We start from the raw sequence: 21,226 nt of genomic DNA on the forward strand, positions 1-21,226 counted from the left end.
TGTCTTGGTCCTTCCAGTAACTCTGCCATTCTGTAATGTCTCTGCAGTCTGGCTTATCTTTCCTTTTCGGTGTTGATTTTAGTCTTTTCACCTTGCAATAAAATGTGACTCATCTGACCTGCACTACTAGCCCCTAATTTTTTGTTTTTGAGTCAGATTCTCCTAGCATGACCCAGTCTGCTCTCAGACTCCTGTCTTCCTTCTCTAATCTCCTGAATGCGAGAATCATAGGCCTGTACAGCCATACCAGGCATCCCTTCTGAAGGTTTGCAATTACCCTATAACTGATATACCAAGGTACTCTGAATGCAGCACTTTGAATATAATCTTTAAAAAATGTACAGTAGACCTCAGACCTTCCAGGAGCTTTCTATCCCCACATTGTAAAAATCATATGTCTTCCGAAATACCAATAAACCCGGTGATATCATCATGCTGGTTTTAGGCTTACTGCTTTTCCTCCCAATCAGCTGGTGGTGTTTTCAAGCCCACAAGCACATTTCTGCCTCAGGGTCTTAGCACTCCCAGCAGAGCTGACAAATGCAGACTCCTTCCAGATTGCTGCTGGAATGCCATTTTCCTGTTGGAACATTCCCTAAGTTCTTTACATATTTCTCACCACTGCATTTATCCCTCTTTGATGCCCTGTGTATTTTTCTTGTTTATTTTTTTTCCTCCCCAGATCTATGTGTTTTGCAAACTTCAGTATGTATCAGAACCCCTTCGAGCATAGGTGACCATGCTGGTCCTGAGAGTCAGATTCAGTGGTTCTGGGTTGGTTGTGGCTTCAGATCTCACCCTTCTGCTGAGTTTCAGGTCCATACTGAGCATGCTGTCCCCAATCACACCGAGAGAACCATGTGCTGAAACTGCTCTGTACAGTAAGGTAGCCACGTGTTGCACATGAGTGAATTTAAACTACAGTTAGGGAACCCAATTCATGAGTTCTTCAGCTGAATGGCCCATGTATTGGATAGCAGATATCTATTAGATTAAAAATGATTTTTTTTTAATTTTCTCTTTTATCCCAGAATTACAACTTATGTATCTGGTCTACTTGTAGTTTAATTTGGTATAAAGAAAAAGGTCGATACATAAATTTTGAATTCATTGGACAGCTAGTCACCTTCCCCAGCATTACTTCTTGAAAGTTCAGCTCTTTTCCTAGAGATCTGAAATACTATTTTTATCTGCAGTAGTGAGTACATGTGTGCATATGTATGTGTACAAATTCATTGGACAGCTAGTCACCTTCCCCAGCATTACTCCTTGAAAGTTCAGCTCTTTTCCTAGAGATCTGAAATACTATTTTTATCTGCAGTAGTGAGTACATGTGTGCATATGTATGTGTACAAATATGCATATGCTTGTGTGCCAGATGTGAGCTTGCACATGTATATTTGTGCCTATGGCAGAACTGTCTAATTTGTTGCAGTTACCTGAGAATAGGAGACTGTTTTTAGTGCAAAATTGAATTCACAAATTGCCATGGAGAACTGAACCTAGAATTATAGAATGAGGAAAAGTGTTATAAAGAAGTTCCAGTTTTCTGTTAGCTTTAAGAGAGGTGTTTTTACTAAATGACCTTTAGGTAGTGTTGAGTTCAGAGGTGATGATGAAGTTATAGTCAGTGTGCTACCTCTTCCCATGAAAACTGGTATCATGCATATGTTACAGATAACTAAATTGACTGAGGTTATAAGCTATTTTAATATTTTTAATGAAATCCGTACTCCTTATTAAATTTAAAAAGTAATGTTTGACAGAAATACCAAAATATTAAATGGCTAAATAATACGTTATTCTTCTATTTTAGAAATGGATTTGTTCCTTAAATCTTTATATGCTTGTATATCCAAAGATGAAAAATGGGGCTTAAAAACGGAGATAAAAGAAACTGAAAGATAAACTTATTCAGAGTAATTTGACTCTGTTAATTTATATTTCTTGTGAAACTTCTTAACATCTGTATATTTAGAAAATAAAGGTATTGAATTGTTAGCTTTATCCTTCTATTTTTATTCCTTTTCACTTTTATGTGTCCATAGTAGAGGAAGAAATATGATCTGTGCACATCACCATTTACACAGACACAGCAGCAGACGGGTGTCCATTTGGTTGGCAATGGAAGGTGTCTTTAAGCCTCTGTTTCTATATACAGTATTTACCTAGACATTATCTATTTCTAATTATTTACTATTGAGGAGAGGATCACAATAGCTCAATTGCTCTGTACATCTGACCATATAAGATGATGTAAGCAAAATGAACTCCAAGAAATAGAAATGAAGATTTTTCTTTGTTGTTGTTTTTAATGTACTCTGTGAAGTTATTTCCTTTTTCTTTTCCCCCTCTTTGGTTTATCTCTGTTGTCACTGTTTTTTTTTTGTTTTTTTTTTTAAATTTTGGTACCTTGTGTCTTGTATATATGTTAATCTGAATTGGGGAAGGAAGGGGAATAATAGTGAGACAAAGGATAAAGGGTGAACCAATGTAACAAGTGATACTCACAAGACAATATGTTGGAAATGAACTTTACAACTTGGGTGTGGTCATTATGGAGGATAAGTGGGAGAAAAACAAGGGAAGGGGGTAACAGTGTTCAACAAGAAATGTACTCATTACCTTATGTATGTAACTGTAACCCCTCTGTACATCACATTGACAATAAAATTAAATTTAAAAAATAGAAAGTATCAGTTCCAAATTTAGAATTAGTATGCTGGCATCAGATTTCTCTCATAGAAGGAATATAAACTTGTATAAATCAGTGTACATTTCATTTTCTGGATGAAGTTTAAAATGTACTATGCAAAGGTAGAACTTGGGCAATACTAGACAAATCTATATAGAGACATAATGTGTAGCTTTATAGAAGCATGTCAAATTTTTAAATATTATTGTGTAAGTATCAAAGATAAAAGGAATGGATTTTGTGGACTGAAGCATTCTAAGCAGCTTTATTTATTTAGCCAGTCCTGAGGCTTAAATTCAGTGTGTGGCCACTGTTTATGAGTTTCTTTTGTTCAAGGTGAGTGCTCTACTACTTGATTCACAGCTCTACTTCCAGCTTTTTTGGGAATTTATTAGAGATGAGAGTCTCAAATACTTTTCTGCCCATGCTGGCTTTGAACCATGATCCTCACTGAGTGTGAACCATTGGCCCTCAGCCAGCTCATTTTTTAAACTGAGTGGTTTAGTTAGTCTTTAAAAAAAAAAAACAGCACAAACAAAAACCCTTTCTTGATGTATGTACTATAAAATACTGCTTAGATGTGACTAAGGAGAAGGGAGGAGGCATCATTAAGAAATCTACCACTTTAGTGGCATACCCCTATAATCCTAGCAACTTGGAAGGCAGAGATAGGAAGAACAAATACCATTGAAAGCCAGGGCTGGATAAAACCAGATCTTTTCTGTAAAATAACTATTGAAAAAAAGGGGCAGGGGCTTGCCTCAAATAGTAGAGTGCTTGGCTTTCAGGCATGAGGCCTTAAATTCAAATCCTAGTACTGACCAAAAAAAACCCAAACCAACAACTGAAAACAGAAAAAAATAACCATTTTGTGATTGCATGGAGATTGGGACGACTTTTGGTAACTAGTAATGTGAGGGTGAGACACAGGTGAGCACATGGGATGAAAATAAAACAAAAATTGTTGTTTGACCACAGAGTTACACGTGACTAAATAACTGTGCCTTTCCCACCCTGACTTCTGTGTTAAAACTAATTTGCAGAGGCTACAAATTAACAGCTGCACTTTGGAGGATGAGATGAGGTACTATATGCACACAGGTGTACGACATTTAATGTGAGCATGAATTTCCAGTCTCATTTCCTTCTCAGGTTCCTAAAAGCCAATAGCTAGGTTCATATTCTCTGTTTGTTTGTTTTTGTTTTTGTTTTTTGGTCCTTCGTGGGGCTTGCACTCTGGGCCTGGGCGCTGCCCCTGTGCTCTTCAGCTCAAGGTGAGCGCTCTATCGCTTGAGCTACAGTGCCACTTCCGGTTTTCTAGTGGTTTATTGGAGATAAGAGTCTCACAGATGTTCCTGCCTGGGCTGGCTTTGAACTGTTATCCTCACATCTCAGCCTCCTGAGTAGCTAGGCTTACAGGCGTGAGCCACCAGTGCCCGGCTAGGTTCATATTCTCTACTCAAAAAACTGGAGTATCAGGGCTGGGAAGGTGGCTCAGTGGTAGAGCGCTTGCCTTGCATGCATGAGGCCCTGGGTTCGATTCCTCAGCACCACATAAGCAAAAAGAAAAGTCTCTCCTGCCTGGGCTGGCTTTGAACCTCAGATCTCAGCCTCCTGAGTAGCTGGGATTACAGGCGTGAGCCACCAGCGCCCGGCTATGGCTGACTATCTTGTAGTTTGATGATGATAATAATGATGATGTGTGTGTGTGTGTGTGTGTGTGTGTGTGTGTGTGTGTGTGTGTGTGTGTGTGTGTGTGTGTGTGTGTGTGTGTGTGTGTGTGTGTGTGTGTGTGTGTGTGTGTGTGTGTGTGTGTGTGTTTGCCTGCCAGTCTCGAGGCTTGAACTCGGGGCCTGGGCATTGTTCCTGAGCTTTTATGCTCAAAGCTAGTAGTGTTCTACTATGTAAGCCAAAGCTCCCCTTCTGGCTTTTTGGTGGTTAATTGGAGATAAAGTCTCATAGATTCCCCCCTCCCCCAGCCTTGCTGAGTTAGGACTGTGATCCTCAGATTTCAACTTCCTGAGTAGCTTGGATTAAAGGCATGAGCCACCTATGCCACCTGTAGTTAGACTTTAAGCTGTTCTTATAAATGTAGTTTTCTTGTCTTGCTTTATCTATTAAAGACAAGGACAGCAAAATAAGTATCAAGGCAGTAATTTTATCAATTATGGCTCCTTGTTTCCATCATTTATCTTGTCTTTCAGTAAACCTATGATGGACTTGCTGATATTTCTCTGTGCACAGTATCACTTAAATCCTTCCAGCTACACAATCGATCTGCTGTCGGCTGACCAGAATCACATTAAATTTAAGCCAAACACACCAATAGGAATATTGGAAGTAGAGAAGGTCATTTTAAAGCCAAAAAATTTGGATAAGAAGAAGCCCACACCTCTAATACCAGAGGTAAGGATTCTATTATAGATTTTGATATCTAATGACTACCTTATTAAGTTTATTTTTGATCCTGTATCTCATTGTACATGAACTAAAATTTGACTTTCTGGCCAAATTTTTTCTGACTCTAGTTACCATGTTTGCTTAGGCCACTTGGTTTAAAATTCAGCTCACTGATGCCTCTTAGATCAACTAAAATTGAGGAGCTACTTTAGATATCAAATGATGAATGTAATTGTAACTGAAAATTAAGCTCTGACAATTAGGAATGTGAAATATTTTAGACTCATGCTTTAAAAGTAATAAAAGATAAATAAAGTAATAAAAAATACAAAAAAAATTGGGTTTGGCCATTTGGAAAATGGCCACTCTACCATTAACAGTTAAATTACAACATTTGAGCTTCACAATGACTCAGTTTCCTTTGATGTAAAATTTTTAATTAAAAAAATTTTAACCTCAGTGATTTTAGTGAAATCAACTTTCTCTACTCTCCTCAGTATTGGGGTCCCAGCCCAGGGCCTCATATATTCCCAGCAAGCATTCTGTCCCTAAGCTAACACTATAATACTTAATCCATGCTATTCTATTGTTGTTAATGATATACAAGTTTATGATTTTCAAAAAATACTCCATTGTGAACACCATTTTTTCACTTCTTAAAATTCATATAATTTTGCTTATTAAATTGATAGTTTACACATGTGTATGAGTTGAATACATGTGTTCTCACTTCATAAAAATATCGACAGGGATTATGTAATATAACATTTGTTGTGACATATAATTGAACATTAAATATTAAGACACTGAGTTTCCTTTTGTCAAACTTTGTATTTATTGAACATCCAAACTATTTATATAGACGGAAGTAGTTTTATTCCCTTAATTATACATGGGGTTTTAGTTTTATGAATAAATATCTTTGAGAATCTGCAACTGTGGACTTTTCTTGATATGTTTTGTTTATATACACGATCAAATTCAATTACATCAATATATGAGAAATGTAAAAGATTCCTAGTAATTTTATATCCATTGAGGCCACTGATAAAACATTCAAATAAGAAATATTCATTCAAATAAGAAATATTCCTCAAATGAAAGATAGAATAAAGCGTGGGTAATGCTTATGTATGTTTGCTAATTTTAAAGTATATATATTTTTTAAAGTAAAAGCAGTAGTATTGGATATGAGGCTTTTTGGGGACTTAAATCTGCTTATGCTTTTATAATATAAAGGGTTGTGAATCAAGAAATAAATACTTGATTTTTTAAGTGATCTTGAATTTACAACCCTTGATATGAAAAAGAATTTTACAAAGGAGAGAGACATTTTTCCATGTTTATGACTGTAGATTGACTCATGACTGCAGACGTCACTGTAGAAAGCTTGTTTCAATAAATACATAACATCATAGGATACTCATGAAGCAGTCGGTTATGCATGATACACACACACACACACACACACACAGCACAATGATTTAACTAGGCTTTAATCCTTGTTCCAGAAAACTGTGAGGGTAGTGATCAACTTTAAGAAAACACAGAAGACCATAGTGAGAGTTGGCCCCCACACACCACTTCAAGAACTTCTTCCTATCATATGTGACAAATGTGAGTTTGATCCACTGCATACTCTGTTGTTGAAAGACCATCAATCTCAGGAGCCCCTGGACCTGACAAAATCTCTTAATGACCTGGGACTAAGAGAATTATATGCCATGGATGTCAGCAGAGGTGAGTTACATTTTCTGTTTTGTCTATTTGACAGAAAATGTATAGGTATATATATACGTATAGGTGTATACATTGTTTTTATAAATGGGTATTCTCAAATTCCATAATGGCAAGTTAATTGATCATATAGATAACAGTACATATATTACATAATGTATTACTGGGAATAAGAAGAAAAAACTAAATGTAAATAAAAATAAATCAAGGGAAATATAAAATGCAATTTGATTTTAGTTATTGAACTTGGAAGAAAACTTGTCTTTTTACCTATCAATCAGTATTTGATTTTGCTATCTATGACTTTTTTTTTGCATGTGGGATCTCATTATGTTGTCATCTATTGTGGAGTTGAACTTCAGAACTTGAAGGATCTTTCTGCCTCAGTGTCCTAAGTAGCGTGGACTACATTATGGGCCATTATGCCCAGCATTGTTCTAACAGAAAACAAAATGAAAAATCCATGATATTGTTATCAAGTATGAGTTGTTTAAATATACATATTTTATACTTGTGTGAAGCATAGTTATTCAAATTTGGAAATTTCTTGCCAAATTTTTTTCTTAAGCCAATACCTAAATAAGCTGGCTTGTAAACTGTATAAGTCTAATTCCAAAAATTAAACTATACAAATAATAGAATGCATTACAATTCAGAGATCATAAATGATGCTTTCCTATAATAGCTAACAAAATCAAGGGTTCTTTTATTCAATATGAGTCCTTTTTTACTGGGAGGAATAAAAGTTTAGTGAAGAAGAAAATTCACATATTCTTTTCCTAGAGAGCTTCAGAGATTGTACCCAAGTGGCATTATGTAATCCAAATACAACTTTTTCTTTTTTATTGTGAAAATACCATACAGAGAGGTTACAATTACATGGGCAAGGTAATAAGTACATTTCTTATCAAGCATTGTTGCCTCCTCCTTTGTTCCAAATACAACTTTTTCAACTCAGTGATGTTTCTTTATAAAAGAATAAGCATCATCTTTACAGTCAATTTACCCTTTTTTACTTCCTCCTGCTGTAGCTACTTCTGTTTCTGCCTTCAGTAAGTCATCTTTACAAGGTAAGACATGTAAATCAATAGAAACTATTGTAACAAATTGAAAACAAGCTTCTATCTTTACCTGTTGTTTTAATATTACTAACACATTCTGTAAGAGATTTTTTGACTTAGGAATATAATTTGTAGATTTTTTTCTTTGATTTCTAAATTTAATTTAAAAATTCATTTTAATAAATACTTAAAAATTGTATCATCGTAGAGCTTGACATGGTGGCACATGCCTGTAATCTCATCACTCTAGGGGCTGAGGTGGGAAGATTATGAGTTCAAGGTGAGCCTGGGTTACATAGCAAGTCCTTGTTTCAGAAACAACTATCTATATCCACATATATATATATGTATAATATATATATATATATGTATATTACCCAAACATAACAAAAATAAATCAAACAAGACAGATGTAAACCAATTTTAAAGCATGACAAAACTACTTTCTTAACAAGTAACTGATTTTTCTAGGATCTTTATTAAGTATAAGTTCTAATAGTTTGGTGTTAGGTTGGACGCATCTCAGATAATTGCCACTGAGAAATATTCACTGAAGTAACTATATATTCATCAGAGGACTATTTGCTATCACTCAGTTTTTTGTGAATATTTTGTGATAATGTGTTAAATTAGTATGTTAAAATGAGCTTTTAAAGCATGTATACCTGTAATAGAATATGTAGAAAATCCTTTTAAATAGGATTTCTGAAAGGAAATACATAAAAAATTTAATCGTGGTTACCTTTTGGGTCTTCTGGCTATGGGTAGCTTTTTATGTTTCTTCATGTTTTTAAATGACTGTGCATTGCTTTCTTGGAATAAACCTTTATTAAAAAATGCCCAGTAATAAACTCTGAATGTCTTCCTCCATTAAAAAGTATAGACTCAGATAATTGATTACTCTAATAATAACTACCTACATAAAAACACGTTAATAAACTGCACATTATCTTTTATTAGAATTTTCTTTCATTACTATTTTCAGCTTTCCAAAAGCACCCTGACACTCTCAATTCCAAGAAGCCACCCCACATACACAGTAGTATGTTTGCTTGCATTCCATGGCTGTCATGAAGACCAACCTAATTAAAGCAATTGAAAATTCTTATGATCTGAAAGTGTATACTGGCCAAGAATCAGAAAGCCTCTTGTCAATTCTCACACCACTGTGAGAATTCGCTGTCAAGCGAATTTGGCAAGCTGATGGGGAAAATAGCTTTATCTGTCTGGATCTTGCATTCCACTTCTATAATAATACTAAAGAAATTGCAAAAAGTAGTCTCAGGTTTCTTCCAGAAACAGCATTGTGTTTCTTGTAATTGGCCTTGCTCCTAACCTCCCTGCTCCCTAAACATTACCCTAAGCAAGTTTCTTAATATTTTTAGCCTTGTGTTTAGGCTGTTGACTGCACTGACTTCTAATATCCCTTTTAGCCATGGAAGTATTGTTGCATTGATTCACCCTTTGCAATGGCGATATTCATAAAACACTATGTTGGAAATGAATTGTCTGGGGGGAGGGAAAGTGGAAGACAAATGAGGGAGGGTAACAGTTTACAAATTTGACAATAAATGTACTCACTACTTTATGTATGTAACTGTAACCCCTCTGTACATCACCTTGACAATAAATTTTTTTAAAAGACTAAAGAATGATAAGCACTAATGTGAATATAATAGAACCATTTTTTCAATGTATTGAAAGAAAGTACCTGTAGGAGTTAATATATTGCTCAGTGATAACTTTCACAAATTAAAGCAATAAAGACCTTTATATATTAAAATGTTTAAAGGAAATACTGTTTTTTTTTCTAGAGGATTAAATGTGAACAGAACCATAAGAGAATGGAATAGTAAAATAAAGAAAGCTCTTTTGTTAGTATCAGGATCTAATCTACTAGGTCAACCCAAATGCTGTAAATGCCCTTATTTTCTTGTTTTTATTGGGTTGGATGTTATTCTCAGTCTTAGAACATTGCATGCAATCACTTTTATTCTCTTCTAGAAAAAGGAGGTACAATATTTGACTTGCTTTTCATAGTAAACTCAGGTCTTCAACTGTGTGCATTAGTATCTAACTCTGACTTGAAGTGACTCTTACACTGCTTTAAGTGAAGGCAAGATGACTAGGTGCCTGGAAATCATTGTTTGAAATGCTCTGCTTATGGTATTTATTGCACTGTGCTGCTGTATGAATCTTCCACCTGTTTTGAAAATATTCAATTGTATACATTTAATTAATAGTGTATTAATATCTTGAAATACCAACATAAAAGGGAAAATTATGGGTATTAGAAATATTATTTATATGGATACTAATTTTAAGTCAAATACTAACTGCCTTTGTATCTTCATGTAAGTTATTCAAATCTCCGGTCATCTGATTCCTGAAGTAGGAAATGGGCTAATAATATCACTGCTTCTACTTCTTTACCTCTTACATGGTAACCCAAATGGAAAAAAAAAAGCCCCAGGATAATAAATTATGATTCCTCCCTCACAAGAATATTTTAATAAACAAATCAGGAGTGTGAAAAAAAATTTTAACCTCAAACTAATCTTTAATTGTGATTGGTTTAGACATTATTGAGCTTGTGAAATTTCATGCTACTAATCTAATATTTAAATTATTAGATTTAAGTTTTAATTTGTGGAATACAGATTTTTCTTAATATGTTTGTGAAGCGTATTGCATTAATATGTGTATTGATATTAACTGCTTTTCTTTGCTAGAGTACACCCACATTGTTATAAAATACTGACTTTTTAAAGATTTGTTTTAAATAAAGGAAGAATGTGCATTTACTGTTCATTCCTGCTTTTGCTAAAGTTTTGATGTAGACTGCATTGTTTCCAGTGCCATTGATTATATTGTGATTCCCTTATGAAACTCTCACGTTCCTTTATAGAAATTGTGTTTGGAAATTCCTTCTTTTCTTCAATTTTTGAATGTACAATTTATGTTTTGAAGAAACTGGTTGATTGTCTTACAGCTTATCTCATTAGGATATTTGCTGATACATCACTTTGTGTTTTATTGTCCTTTCTCATACCTGTAAAGTGATTATTAAGGCTAGAGACTTGGTCAAGATTTGGATCTGGGTGGTGGCTTACTTACTCTCAGTTAAACAAGGGTAGGGTTGAGTCTAGAAGTTCGAGTCCAGTCTGGGGTGCATAGCAAGAGTCTGTGAGAAGAAAAACAAAGGAAAGGAAGGAAGAAAGAAGAGAAAGAAAGAAGGAAGGAAAGGAAGGAAGGAAGGAAGGAAGGAAGGAAGGAAAGATAAAAAGATAGGAAGGATAGAGAAATAAACCTTATAGGTTTTGTATTTCTGTTAGCAGACATAGTAATGTTACTAACCATCAATATTTATTTTCTGCCTCTTAACTAGGGATTGAGAAAAAGGGTGGTAGTCTATTTCAAACCTTCTATTATTATTAGCTGATATATATCTACAAAAGCAACCTTCCTCTGATCCACTATTTGTCCACTAAGTATGCCATCAGAAGGGCAAGATGAAAGTGTGTTTTTTCTCTTTGTTTTCACCAGTTCTTAAACTCATGGTCCTATTCTTTAGCACGACCCATAGGTTAACAATGCAACTGGATTGTTTTAGTATTATTATGAATGAGTTAAATTAAGCACAAGTGATCTGCTTTCATACATGGAATTCTTTTTAGGATATTAAACATCTCAGGATGTTTCCTGTACCTGCGAATCATGACCCTAGCAGATATCGACAGCTTCTCTCTGCCATGACTTCTTGCTTCAAATTCATCATATATATTTTAGATTATTTATTTGCTTATTTTTATTATCTTTAAGTTGTTATGCAAATGAGTTGCCACTTAACAAAGCAGTTTATGAATACAATGTATCTTGATCAGTGTGGCCTCTTTCAATGTTCTCGAAATCAACAGAAAATCAACCATTCTTCAACAGTAGTTTATAGTGGAAAATGGAACAGGACTTGCTGGACTGTGGGGCTCAACAGTACTGGATTGGTCATTATAATCCCTTTCAGTTGACGCTAGTTGTCAGTATTAGGTTTTGGACTCAAAAATCTTGCTGTTACTCAACTGGTGTTTTACCACTTGAGCCAGCCTCTACTTTGGCTTTTTGCTGCTTTGGAGATGGAATTTGTCAAACTTTTCTTCCCTGGCTAGTCTCAAACTGTGGTCCTTCAGGTTTTAGGTCCTGAGTAACTATGATCACAGATGTAAGCCACAAGCTCCTGGCTCATAATTATTTGGATTATCTTTTTGTTTTCACGTCTGAAGAATTCGCATTATGTAACACAGATTGTTATAGGTATTGAGTTTGTGTTGTAGCTGTGATTTTAGGTCCTGATTATGTGTTGTAGCTTCTTCAAGCTTCAACTCTCTCTGCTGTGACACAGGAACAATATTGGCTGGTTGCTTTGAGGATGGAATGAGAGATACAGTCCTTTGCAGACTAGTAACTGTTATCATTAGATAAGTTTTTTAAAGGGAAGGAAAAGAACACCTTACTCATGAATATGCTATCCTGTCAACAAAAGTAACTTGCATTTCTTCTTTTTCAGAATCCTGTCAAATACCGCAAAACTTAGACATCATGAAGGAAAAAGAAAACAAAGGGTTTTTCAGCTTTTTTCAGCGCAGTAAGAAAAAGAGGGAACAAGTAAGTATTTTTAAGGTAGTACTTTAAGATTTCAAATCCTTTGTAAAAATTATGACTGCATTTTATCTTAAAATTACATATAGACATTACCTTTTAATTCTGCATTAGACTGCCAGTGCTCCGGCCACACCACTCATAAATAAGCACCGCCCATCTTTTACGAGGTCCAATACCATTTCTAAACCCTATGTTTCAAACACCCTGCCATCTGATGCACCCAAGAAGAGACGGGCTCCACTGCCTCCCATGCCAACCTCCCAGAGTGCACCCCAGGACCTGGAACATATCCAGAACAGGCCAACTTCTTGTGTGATGAAATCCACAAGCATGGATGAAACAGACAAGGTACGTTAGTTTGTTCTGTATTGTTAGGATGACCATTGATTTTATTTTCCTTTAACCAACTTGTCACTTTCCACATAGACTCCTAAGAAAATTAGTAACAGTTATTAATATGATGTAAGATGTCGCCATCATAAGACTAGGACTGTGGAAAAATTACCTACAGTTCTGCCATTCAGAGAAGAATAATGTCAGTTTGCAGTAGATTTTGTACTCAAGCAAACAAATGACCCATAGACAATCTTGAATTACTAATGCCTACCTAGGAGCTCCTGCTTGAAGACTATATTAATGATAAAAAAAAATCCTTAATGCTCAAGTACTTTTTAAAAAAATCGGCAACACGGGTCTTTCTTTGTGTTAAGTTTCTGGGTTTCTGTTTGTATCTTCTTGAATTGACTGTGATTCTCTTTGAGAAAAGTCGGTGTCCTGCTAGTCTATTGATTCTTTATTTTTTTAATGAATCATGAGATAAAATAATATGCAATTACATTTATAATCTCCTATGTTAAAAGCATTGTTCTGGGTGATCATTTCATCAAAATTTTATTATTATTACACCACTCTAATCCCCAAATTCCCTTAACATTGCCTTTTCATGGAGGATCTATTTGCAAACTACTCTTCATCTAAAATATCTGAACATTCTTGGCTTCATGCATGTGGAATACACATAAGTTTTAAGTAAATATGACAGAGTCTGAGTCCATCTGTTCTACTGCTTGCTACCAGACAGGACAGCGAGATCAAAATTTCTTCTGCAATATTTGAGACACTGCATAGTTTTCTTATGTTTAATGAGAGGGTTTTATTTCCCTCTTGGAAGTTTAGTGAATTCAATACCCAAGTAAATCAACTCTTCCCAAGTACCCAATACACATCCATCCATATGTATGTATAAACAAACATATATACATATATCAGTGTGGTTTCTTTATTTAGAGGAACTATAGTTTTTAAATAGCTTGTTAACTATCATATGTACACACACACACACACACACACACACACACACACACACACACACACACACACACACACACACTTATCTTCTACTTTAGTACCAGTCAGCTCAAGGAAAGCATCAGTAGGTAGATTTCAGTCCATATCTGGCCCTAGAGCTCAAACACAGATCTTATCTGGAAATTATAAAGTAGCACTGGGCTAAAGAGCTGAAGTGGTAAAATGTCTATCTAGAAAGGACATTGTCCACAGTTCAAATCTCAAATGAAAGTAACTACTCAAAAAGAAATGAATTTAAAAAAAAATTAGCTTTAGAAGTTGCTTAGAAAACTAGCAGCCAAATGTCTTTGCATTATTGTTAAAAATGTTAAATTCCATGAACATTAAGTTTATGATATAAAATCTCATCAGTGAACTGAGCCCAGGTAGCACATGCCTGTAATCCTAGCTACTCAAGATTGTGGTTGAAACACAATCCATGCAGGAAAATCTTTGAGATTTACACTAAAGCCAGAAGTAGAGCTGTAGCTCAAGTGGTAGAGTACTAGTCTTGAGCAGCAAAGCTCAGGGACAGAGCCTGGCCCTGGCTTCATACCCCAGGACACACACACACACACACACACACACACACAGACACCCCCCCCCCCACACACACACTCTCTCTCTCTCTCTCTCTCTCTTTCTCTTTCTCTCTACCTCATAAGGAAGAATTGTATTTTTCTGATGATGGAATCCTTTTCTGACAAAGTATTATGGGATATCTGCTTGGTTGTTGGGTAGTCTTGACCCTGAGTCAATAATTCAGTTCAGTCTTAGTACTAGTGGGTGTGAGATTCCAAATGCAGACAATGGTGTGCCCGGGCATGAGCAAGAAGCAGACTAAAACCAAGCAAGGAAAGCAGAGGTGAAGTCAGGTTCAATGACTTTCTTTTGTGTTATATTCCCTTTAAATTTCTTCATAAAGGAAAGGAGCATTTTCAAGATAATTTTCTATTTTTAATTATAGTAATGCTACTTAGTAATACTGTAAATTATTATACTTACAAGTAGCTATGCAAGTATCTCTTTCTATAGGAGGGAACAGTCTTAGGCTCTGCTTGCAAATCTGTCTTTTAGCTGTCCTTATTCACTGCCTATGGTAACCTTCCTTTGTACTTGATTCCGCAAGAGGTCTCCCTCTTGCAATTTTGGGTAGGACTGCCAGTGACCTCACTGAAAGCTATTTCTTTTGATTCTCACCCTCAGCCCTATGACCAGTTGGTGCCCCCGTGTTAAGCAATTTTTTTTGTCTGTTGCCTTTGGCAAGCTGCACATCTTTATACAATTTTCTAATTATTTTTTCTTTTGATCTGGACATCTGGATAGTTCTTTGATGTATTATTCAGCAAAACCCAGAATTATTTGTTTTTCCCTGGAGAAGTTAAAGAATCACCACTTATTTATTCATTACAGAATTTCTAATAATTATACTGTGGTGCTTATGTTTCCCACACACACACACACACAAATTCATGATTTCCCAAGCATCTCAGTACTTACTTCCTTAATTTGTGGCCACATATAATATGATTTAGTATTGATTTTGTTCTGTTCCTTGACCTTTTCTTAAAAACAATTCTATTCCAGTACTAGGGTCTGGGCACTGTCTCTTAGATTTTACACTGAAGCTTGGTACACTACCACTTGAACAACTCCACTTCTAGCTTTTTGCTGGTTAATAGGATATTAAAGTCTCATGGACATTTTTGCCTGGGCTGGCTTCAAACCATGATCTGCAGATCTCAGCCTCCTGAGTAGCTAGAACTACTAGGCATGAGTCACCAGTACCCAATAGTACTGTTCTCAGAACTTAATTACTTTCTTCTTTTATTTCTTTCTTTAATCTCACTACTACTTTCTTTGTACATTTCTTCAATAAAGATACTGAAATCCATGGTCTTCTCTGTATTTGTCTGACTCTTTAAAGTAAGACATTTATTCTTTTGTTGAGTTTTTGTGCTGATGCTTTTCAACTATGATGATTTGAACAATGTCTCCGTAAGAGAGGTGTCCAGGTCTTAACTTCCAATACCTATAAATAATGCCTTACTTAGAAACACTTTCTGCAGGGATAGAGATCACTTGGGGTTTTTTTAATGTTGGCTTCAAATACAGTAAGTTTTCTTCTAAGAAAAGAATTCACAAGCATAGAGACACCAGAGAGCTCTTTGATGACCAAGGCTCAGCTTGGTTTTCTCTGTATATCCAAACAATGCTAGGTACCACTAGAAGGGAAGACAATGTTTTCCTTTAGGGGAATACGGCCTTGCGGAAACTTTGATTTTAGATTTCTGGCTTTCAGAGGCATGTAAGATAACTTGGTGTTTCTCTTAGACTTATTGTTAATTTGATATATCAGCCTTAAAATACTGATAATAAACCAGTTTTATAGTTTCCATTCCTAATAGTCTTTTCACTGTAGTTTGAACTCAGGTTTATGTATCGACTCATAGTTATTTAGAAGTCAGAGTAGTGAAAAGCAACCCATCCTCAAGACATCTTCCTGAATTTTGTGCAAAGGTATGTCCAATACTTTTGTCAGACACTAGGTTTGATTTCACTGAGCACAACACAATCTGAGCAATTTAAGAAGAGGATGGATTTTCATTTTTATAAAAATGTATACTATAGAACAAATAATAAATAGATATTATTCCCCCTCTCAATAAAACTAATCAGTTAAGAAAGAAAATAGGTAAGATGAATTTGACCCTAGTATCTGATATATGAGCATGGGTATTTTATGATGAAACTCTTTTAATTTATGACAATAAGATAGTTTTTTAAAATTAAAACAAACCTCTCTAATTATTTTCTCCCAAATTTAAATGCTCAAGGTTATCTTTGGTGTTTATTTCTTATTCTTCTCACATCTAATTAGAGACCAGTCCTTCATTTAGTCCCACTTCATCGTGTCTTTCTTTTCTTTGTTGGAGTCTTCCTACAGAAATCCATGGCACAGTGTTAAGAAGAGAACCAGTGTTTAACTTGTCTCCAGAATGCTCTCAGTGTGGCAAGCTGGCACATTTATATTTCTTAATTATCACTTCCTCGTTCAGTAACTTCAGTCAGCTATGAATTTCGGAGTCTCAAGTACCTCTACAAACAGATTACAATTTTTAACCCTTAATTCCTCATTTTAAGAATACTTAACTCAATTAGACTCACTGCTGTTTATGTGAAATCTGCTTTTTGCCATTTGGAATGGAAGAAGACCCACCTCCCTCTTTATTCCTGCTTTTCTAATCACTGATTCCTGTTCTTACCTGACTAATGAAGAATTTATTCTAAAGATTTCAGCACAGAATCATATATAGTTTTCTCTGAATTTGTTTTTTGCATCTTTTTAAATTTTAGTGTGTATGTACAGTATTGGTAGTGTGTTCATATACTGTGGTATGTTTATTTAATTCCATATATCAGAAGAATACAGTGAATTTTCCCTTTCTTCTGCCCACAAACCAAATTCTTCTTCACAGAGGTAACTACTATTAATATAATTCTGTATATCCTTCCAGAAACACTGTTTTCAAGCCAATCCTCACTAAAGCTCTTTTCCAGATGTTTATGTGCTGCATGTGCTATTTGACTATTAGCGTACAAAGAGCTGCCCCATTTTGAAGATTGCATACAAGTATATCATTTATATAGTGTGATTTTCTTTCTCTATCCTCTGATGATAAACATTTTTGATAAACATAGAAAAGATTTTCTGATTAACTTTTATCCTTTTGTTTCTATGATGCGAAATAAACCACAAGAGTGCGCTGTTTAGCAGAAGTACATTCTAATTATTCTGCACCCCCTCAATCCAGCACTTTGTAAAAAGACCAAATATCAGATATACAATATAATAGAAAACCTGATATGTCTGAGCAAAATAAGTGACAGAAAATAGAGCTACAGAGATGCATATTAGTAATGCATGACAAAAAGTGATTTAAGATTTGCAACTTCATTCATTTTGAGTTTTATTTTGATGTTGAGTAACCACTGATGGGTTGACCTTAAGCCAAACTGACTGAGAAGTCAGTTTCTCTGTTTCTTGGGGACATTTGTTGACACTTCTCTTTTATACTTTTGTCTGACTATGGTTAATACTTTGCCTCATTTTTCTAGGACATTTCTCAATACTGGCAAATTAAGACATTTGGAATTGAGATTTTTGAGCTCACAGTGAAATTATTCTCATTACTAAATTTTGCATTTTTTGAGCTAATGTTGACAACTGATGTTTTAGTTTCCAAAGAGAACTCACTAAAGATCCAAGTTAGCAAAATAGAGTATTCTTTTATTGGAATATTTCTTCATCAAACATTTTCTTCATCTAAAGAATAGGCTTCTATGTTTATCAAAACACCTTTTGTACAGCAAAATAGATGGTACTTGGCTCATGCTGTTATTTATAGGAACTACATCACATGTATTCCTATATAAAATATACATCATTTATATACTATAAGATTAGCAGTTGTGAAACCAGAAGTCAGAAATGCAATAATGTTGACTTAAAAGTGATTTGGAATTCTGGGATTTTTACAGAATTCAGTAGTCTGGCTTCTGTACTGTTTCTGATGTTTTTGAATAACTCATTTAATGAAAAAATAGCCTAGTCTTATATATAATTGGATTTATAAGCCTGTTTTGGCAGTTGAAAAATAAGTAAAAGAGTTAAGGATATGTTCTGAGCATTCTTCAGCCATAAAATTCACAGAACAAGTGAAGAATCTTTCATTTGTCATATTTGGTGTGATTTTTTTTTGCTTATAATTATGTTTATAACTTGTGCCCTGGCTACTCTGTGCTAACCTATTTTTTTGCTATGTTGGCTAGTGACTGACTGGAAACACAAGAGCAACTCTACTGGACATTTCATTGGATCTTATTTTGCATTCTGCTATAGACAAACATTCAAAATTGAGAAATTGAGACTTTAGCCATGTAATATTGTGCAAGTGAAATTTGATATCTAGAGTATTAATTTTAAAATAGATGACTTAATTTTTAGGAATGTTCCTTATTTACTTTTACTTGATTTTATCTTTTATCCTCCATTCTATGATTTACAAATAGATGCCATATTGTCATTTATTTATAAATTCAGTAAGTCTGTATTTTTGTTCTTATTTTACATAGTGAATTTAAAACCTAGTTTTTTACACAGAATAATTAAGACTCTGTTCTTGCGTTGTAATCAAGTATCTATTTATAATCTTTTAGAAATATACCTCTTTTCAGTTTTCTTTATAAATCTAGGTTATCTCATAGCATTTTATTTTCACTCTCTTATTTATTATATACAGAGTGGACCACACACATAATTCTAAATTGCCTAGGAACAGTGGTTGCCATGACATTTGCAGTTTGATATACAGAATTCAACTTGCTTTATTTCTCAAAATATGACTAGTTTCATTCAGCAGACAAATGTGCTAGCACAGCACCATATTTAATCTTTCCCAGGTAGAATGTATAGTTGGTCCCTGTGGTGCTCATGTTTCACTTGTGAATTGGTGAATGATTATATATTTATAAATTGATATTCTAGACAATGTTCTAAGAATGTTACTCATTGAAGTCACTCAAAAGCCTTGTATGTCAGAAGTTTATATTTTGGCCAGTTTTATTTCCAATCTAAAAGGAAAGAACTATGTAAATCATAAAGTTTTACATTAAAAAAGCATTTAACAGCACAAGTGGGCATGTGTAGAATTATGTAGAATTAGTGATTAATTCTTTCTGATTATCAATTTGAAAAGGTCGTGAATATGCCTGAAGAGAAAGATCAGGCTCCCAAAAGAGCATTGGAAGTCAGAGTGAGGGAGGGCTGCGGAACTATTTTGCCCATCCTCATTGGTTGAAGTTTACGCTGCCTCTCTCCCACTGTGGTTTGTGTGTGACCAATGAGAGGTCTTGTTTTTCCCTGGTAACCATCATGCATAAATAGAAACCAGGGCAGAAAGAAGCAGCTTCTTTCCTGGAGGCATGGTGTAAAGCTTTGGAAAAAGCCTGCTGTAAATCTGTGGTTCTCTTTCTGGCATGAATTGCAGTGGTCCTGCGTTATTTTCTACATTGCTTCTTTTCTCGGGTATAGAGCTCAAACTCACTTAAATGGTAGGCTTTTCATAGTTGCCTAACCTGTCTCTAGAAATACTTCTACCTGATCATTGTGGAGCGCAGCAAAACATCATCCCTTATCTTTTCTTTATATCTTGAGCTCTGCTTTCTTTTGGTTCATCTTTGCTTTCCCCTAAATCTAAGACACACTCTACTGGGCTAGGTCTTCATTTTTGGGTGTAAAAATGTGAAAAGCTTATTACTGGGTTACCAGTAGCTTGCCTCTAGAAGAGTAATATCTTTTCAAGTACATAAAACAGAGATAAAAACTGTATTTTTTTCCCTTTTGTTGAGAGAAGGACTGTGAAGTACACTGTGGCAGCTTAAGCATAGACCAGGTTTGGGTTAGCCTTGGATTTGCAGTAGTTCGGTCACATTTGTCTTTGATTTTTCTTGTTGTTGTTGTTGTTGTTGTTGTTGCTCACTTTTTCCATCATCATTGAACTTTTTCCATGGCTTGGTTTCCTTCTTTGTAGAATAAGGTCTAAATTTTCCAAAGTCTCTTCCAGCTCTAGGATTATAAAATTATTTATCTTGTTATCTTTTCAATTTGACTTTTAACACATGAAAGAACTTTGTTATGAGGACTTTGGCTTTGTGGTAACCAGCACGTGAGGCATAGTCCTCCTCTGAGGATTTCTGAAACCTAAAATATAATAAAAGCATAAAACATTGAATAACCGACATCTTTCCCCCTCAACTCTTGCTTGTCACACAAGAATAAGCACAAGTAAATGAGCATTACTACAAAGACAAAAGACTTAAAGTTTGATGAAGATGTGCTCAGGATAATAAATTTCTGAACTGGAGGATAACAAATGACATCATTGACAAATAATGCATTTTTAAACTAGACAATTGTATGATTTTAGAATTCTTCCATCAGTTGTTAAATATACTAGCTGGGCCATGGCTCACATATATAATGCTATCTCAAGTGGCTGAGATCGAGAATTGCAGTTCAAAGTCAGCCTAGTCAGGAAAATCTATGACACCTTCATCTCAATTAACTACTAAAACCAGAAATGGAGCTGTGGCTTAAGTAGTAGTGCTAGCCTTGAGCACAAAAGCTCAAGGAAAGAGCCCAGACCCTGAGCGCACACACACACACACACACACACACACACACACACACACACACACACACACACACACACACACACACACACACACACACACACACACACCTGCACACGCATATGCACACACACAT

General features: G+C 35.0%; 1 protein-coding gene across 4 annotated transcripts in view; it reads left to right on the forward strand.

Moving 5' to 3' along the window:
* Positions 1-21,226, forward strand: part of Cobll1 (cordon-bleu WH2 repeat protein like 1) — a 132,907-nt gene that overhangs the window by 83,077 nt on the left and 28,604 nt on the right. For 3 of the 4 annotated variants that reach the window (XM_042694082.1, XM_042694081.1, XM_042694084.1), the window contains 5 exons: positions 4,900-5,101; positions 6,607-6,835; positions 7,864-7,902; positions 12,455-12,552; positions 12,661-12,897. In XM_042694082.1, the coding sequence (XP_042550016.1) occupies positions 4,900-5,101; positions 6,607-6,835; positions 7,864-7,902; positions 12,455-12,552; positions 12,661-12,897 (805 nt within the window). The remainder of the gene's footprint in view (positions 1-4,899; positions 5,102-6,606; positions 6,836-7,863; positions 7,903-12,454; positions 12,553-12,660; positions 12,898-21,226) is intronic. The other variant, XM_042694083.1, reaches the window with a different exon arrangement.

This window comes from Dipodomys spectabilis, unplaced genomic scaffold, assembly GCF_019054845.1.
Source record: "Dipodomys spectabilis isolate Male_0828 unplaced genomic scaffold, ASM1905484v1 ptg000174l, whole genome shotgun sequence".
NCBI classification, from domain to species: Eukaryota; Metazoa; Chordata; class Mammalia; order Rodentia; family Heteromyidae; genus Dipodomys; species Dipodomys spectabilis.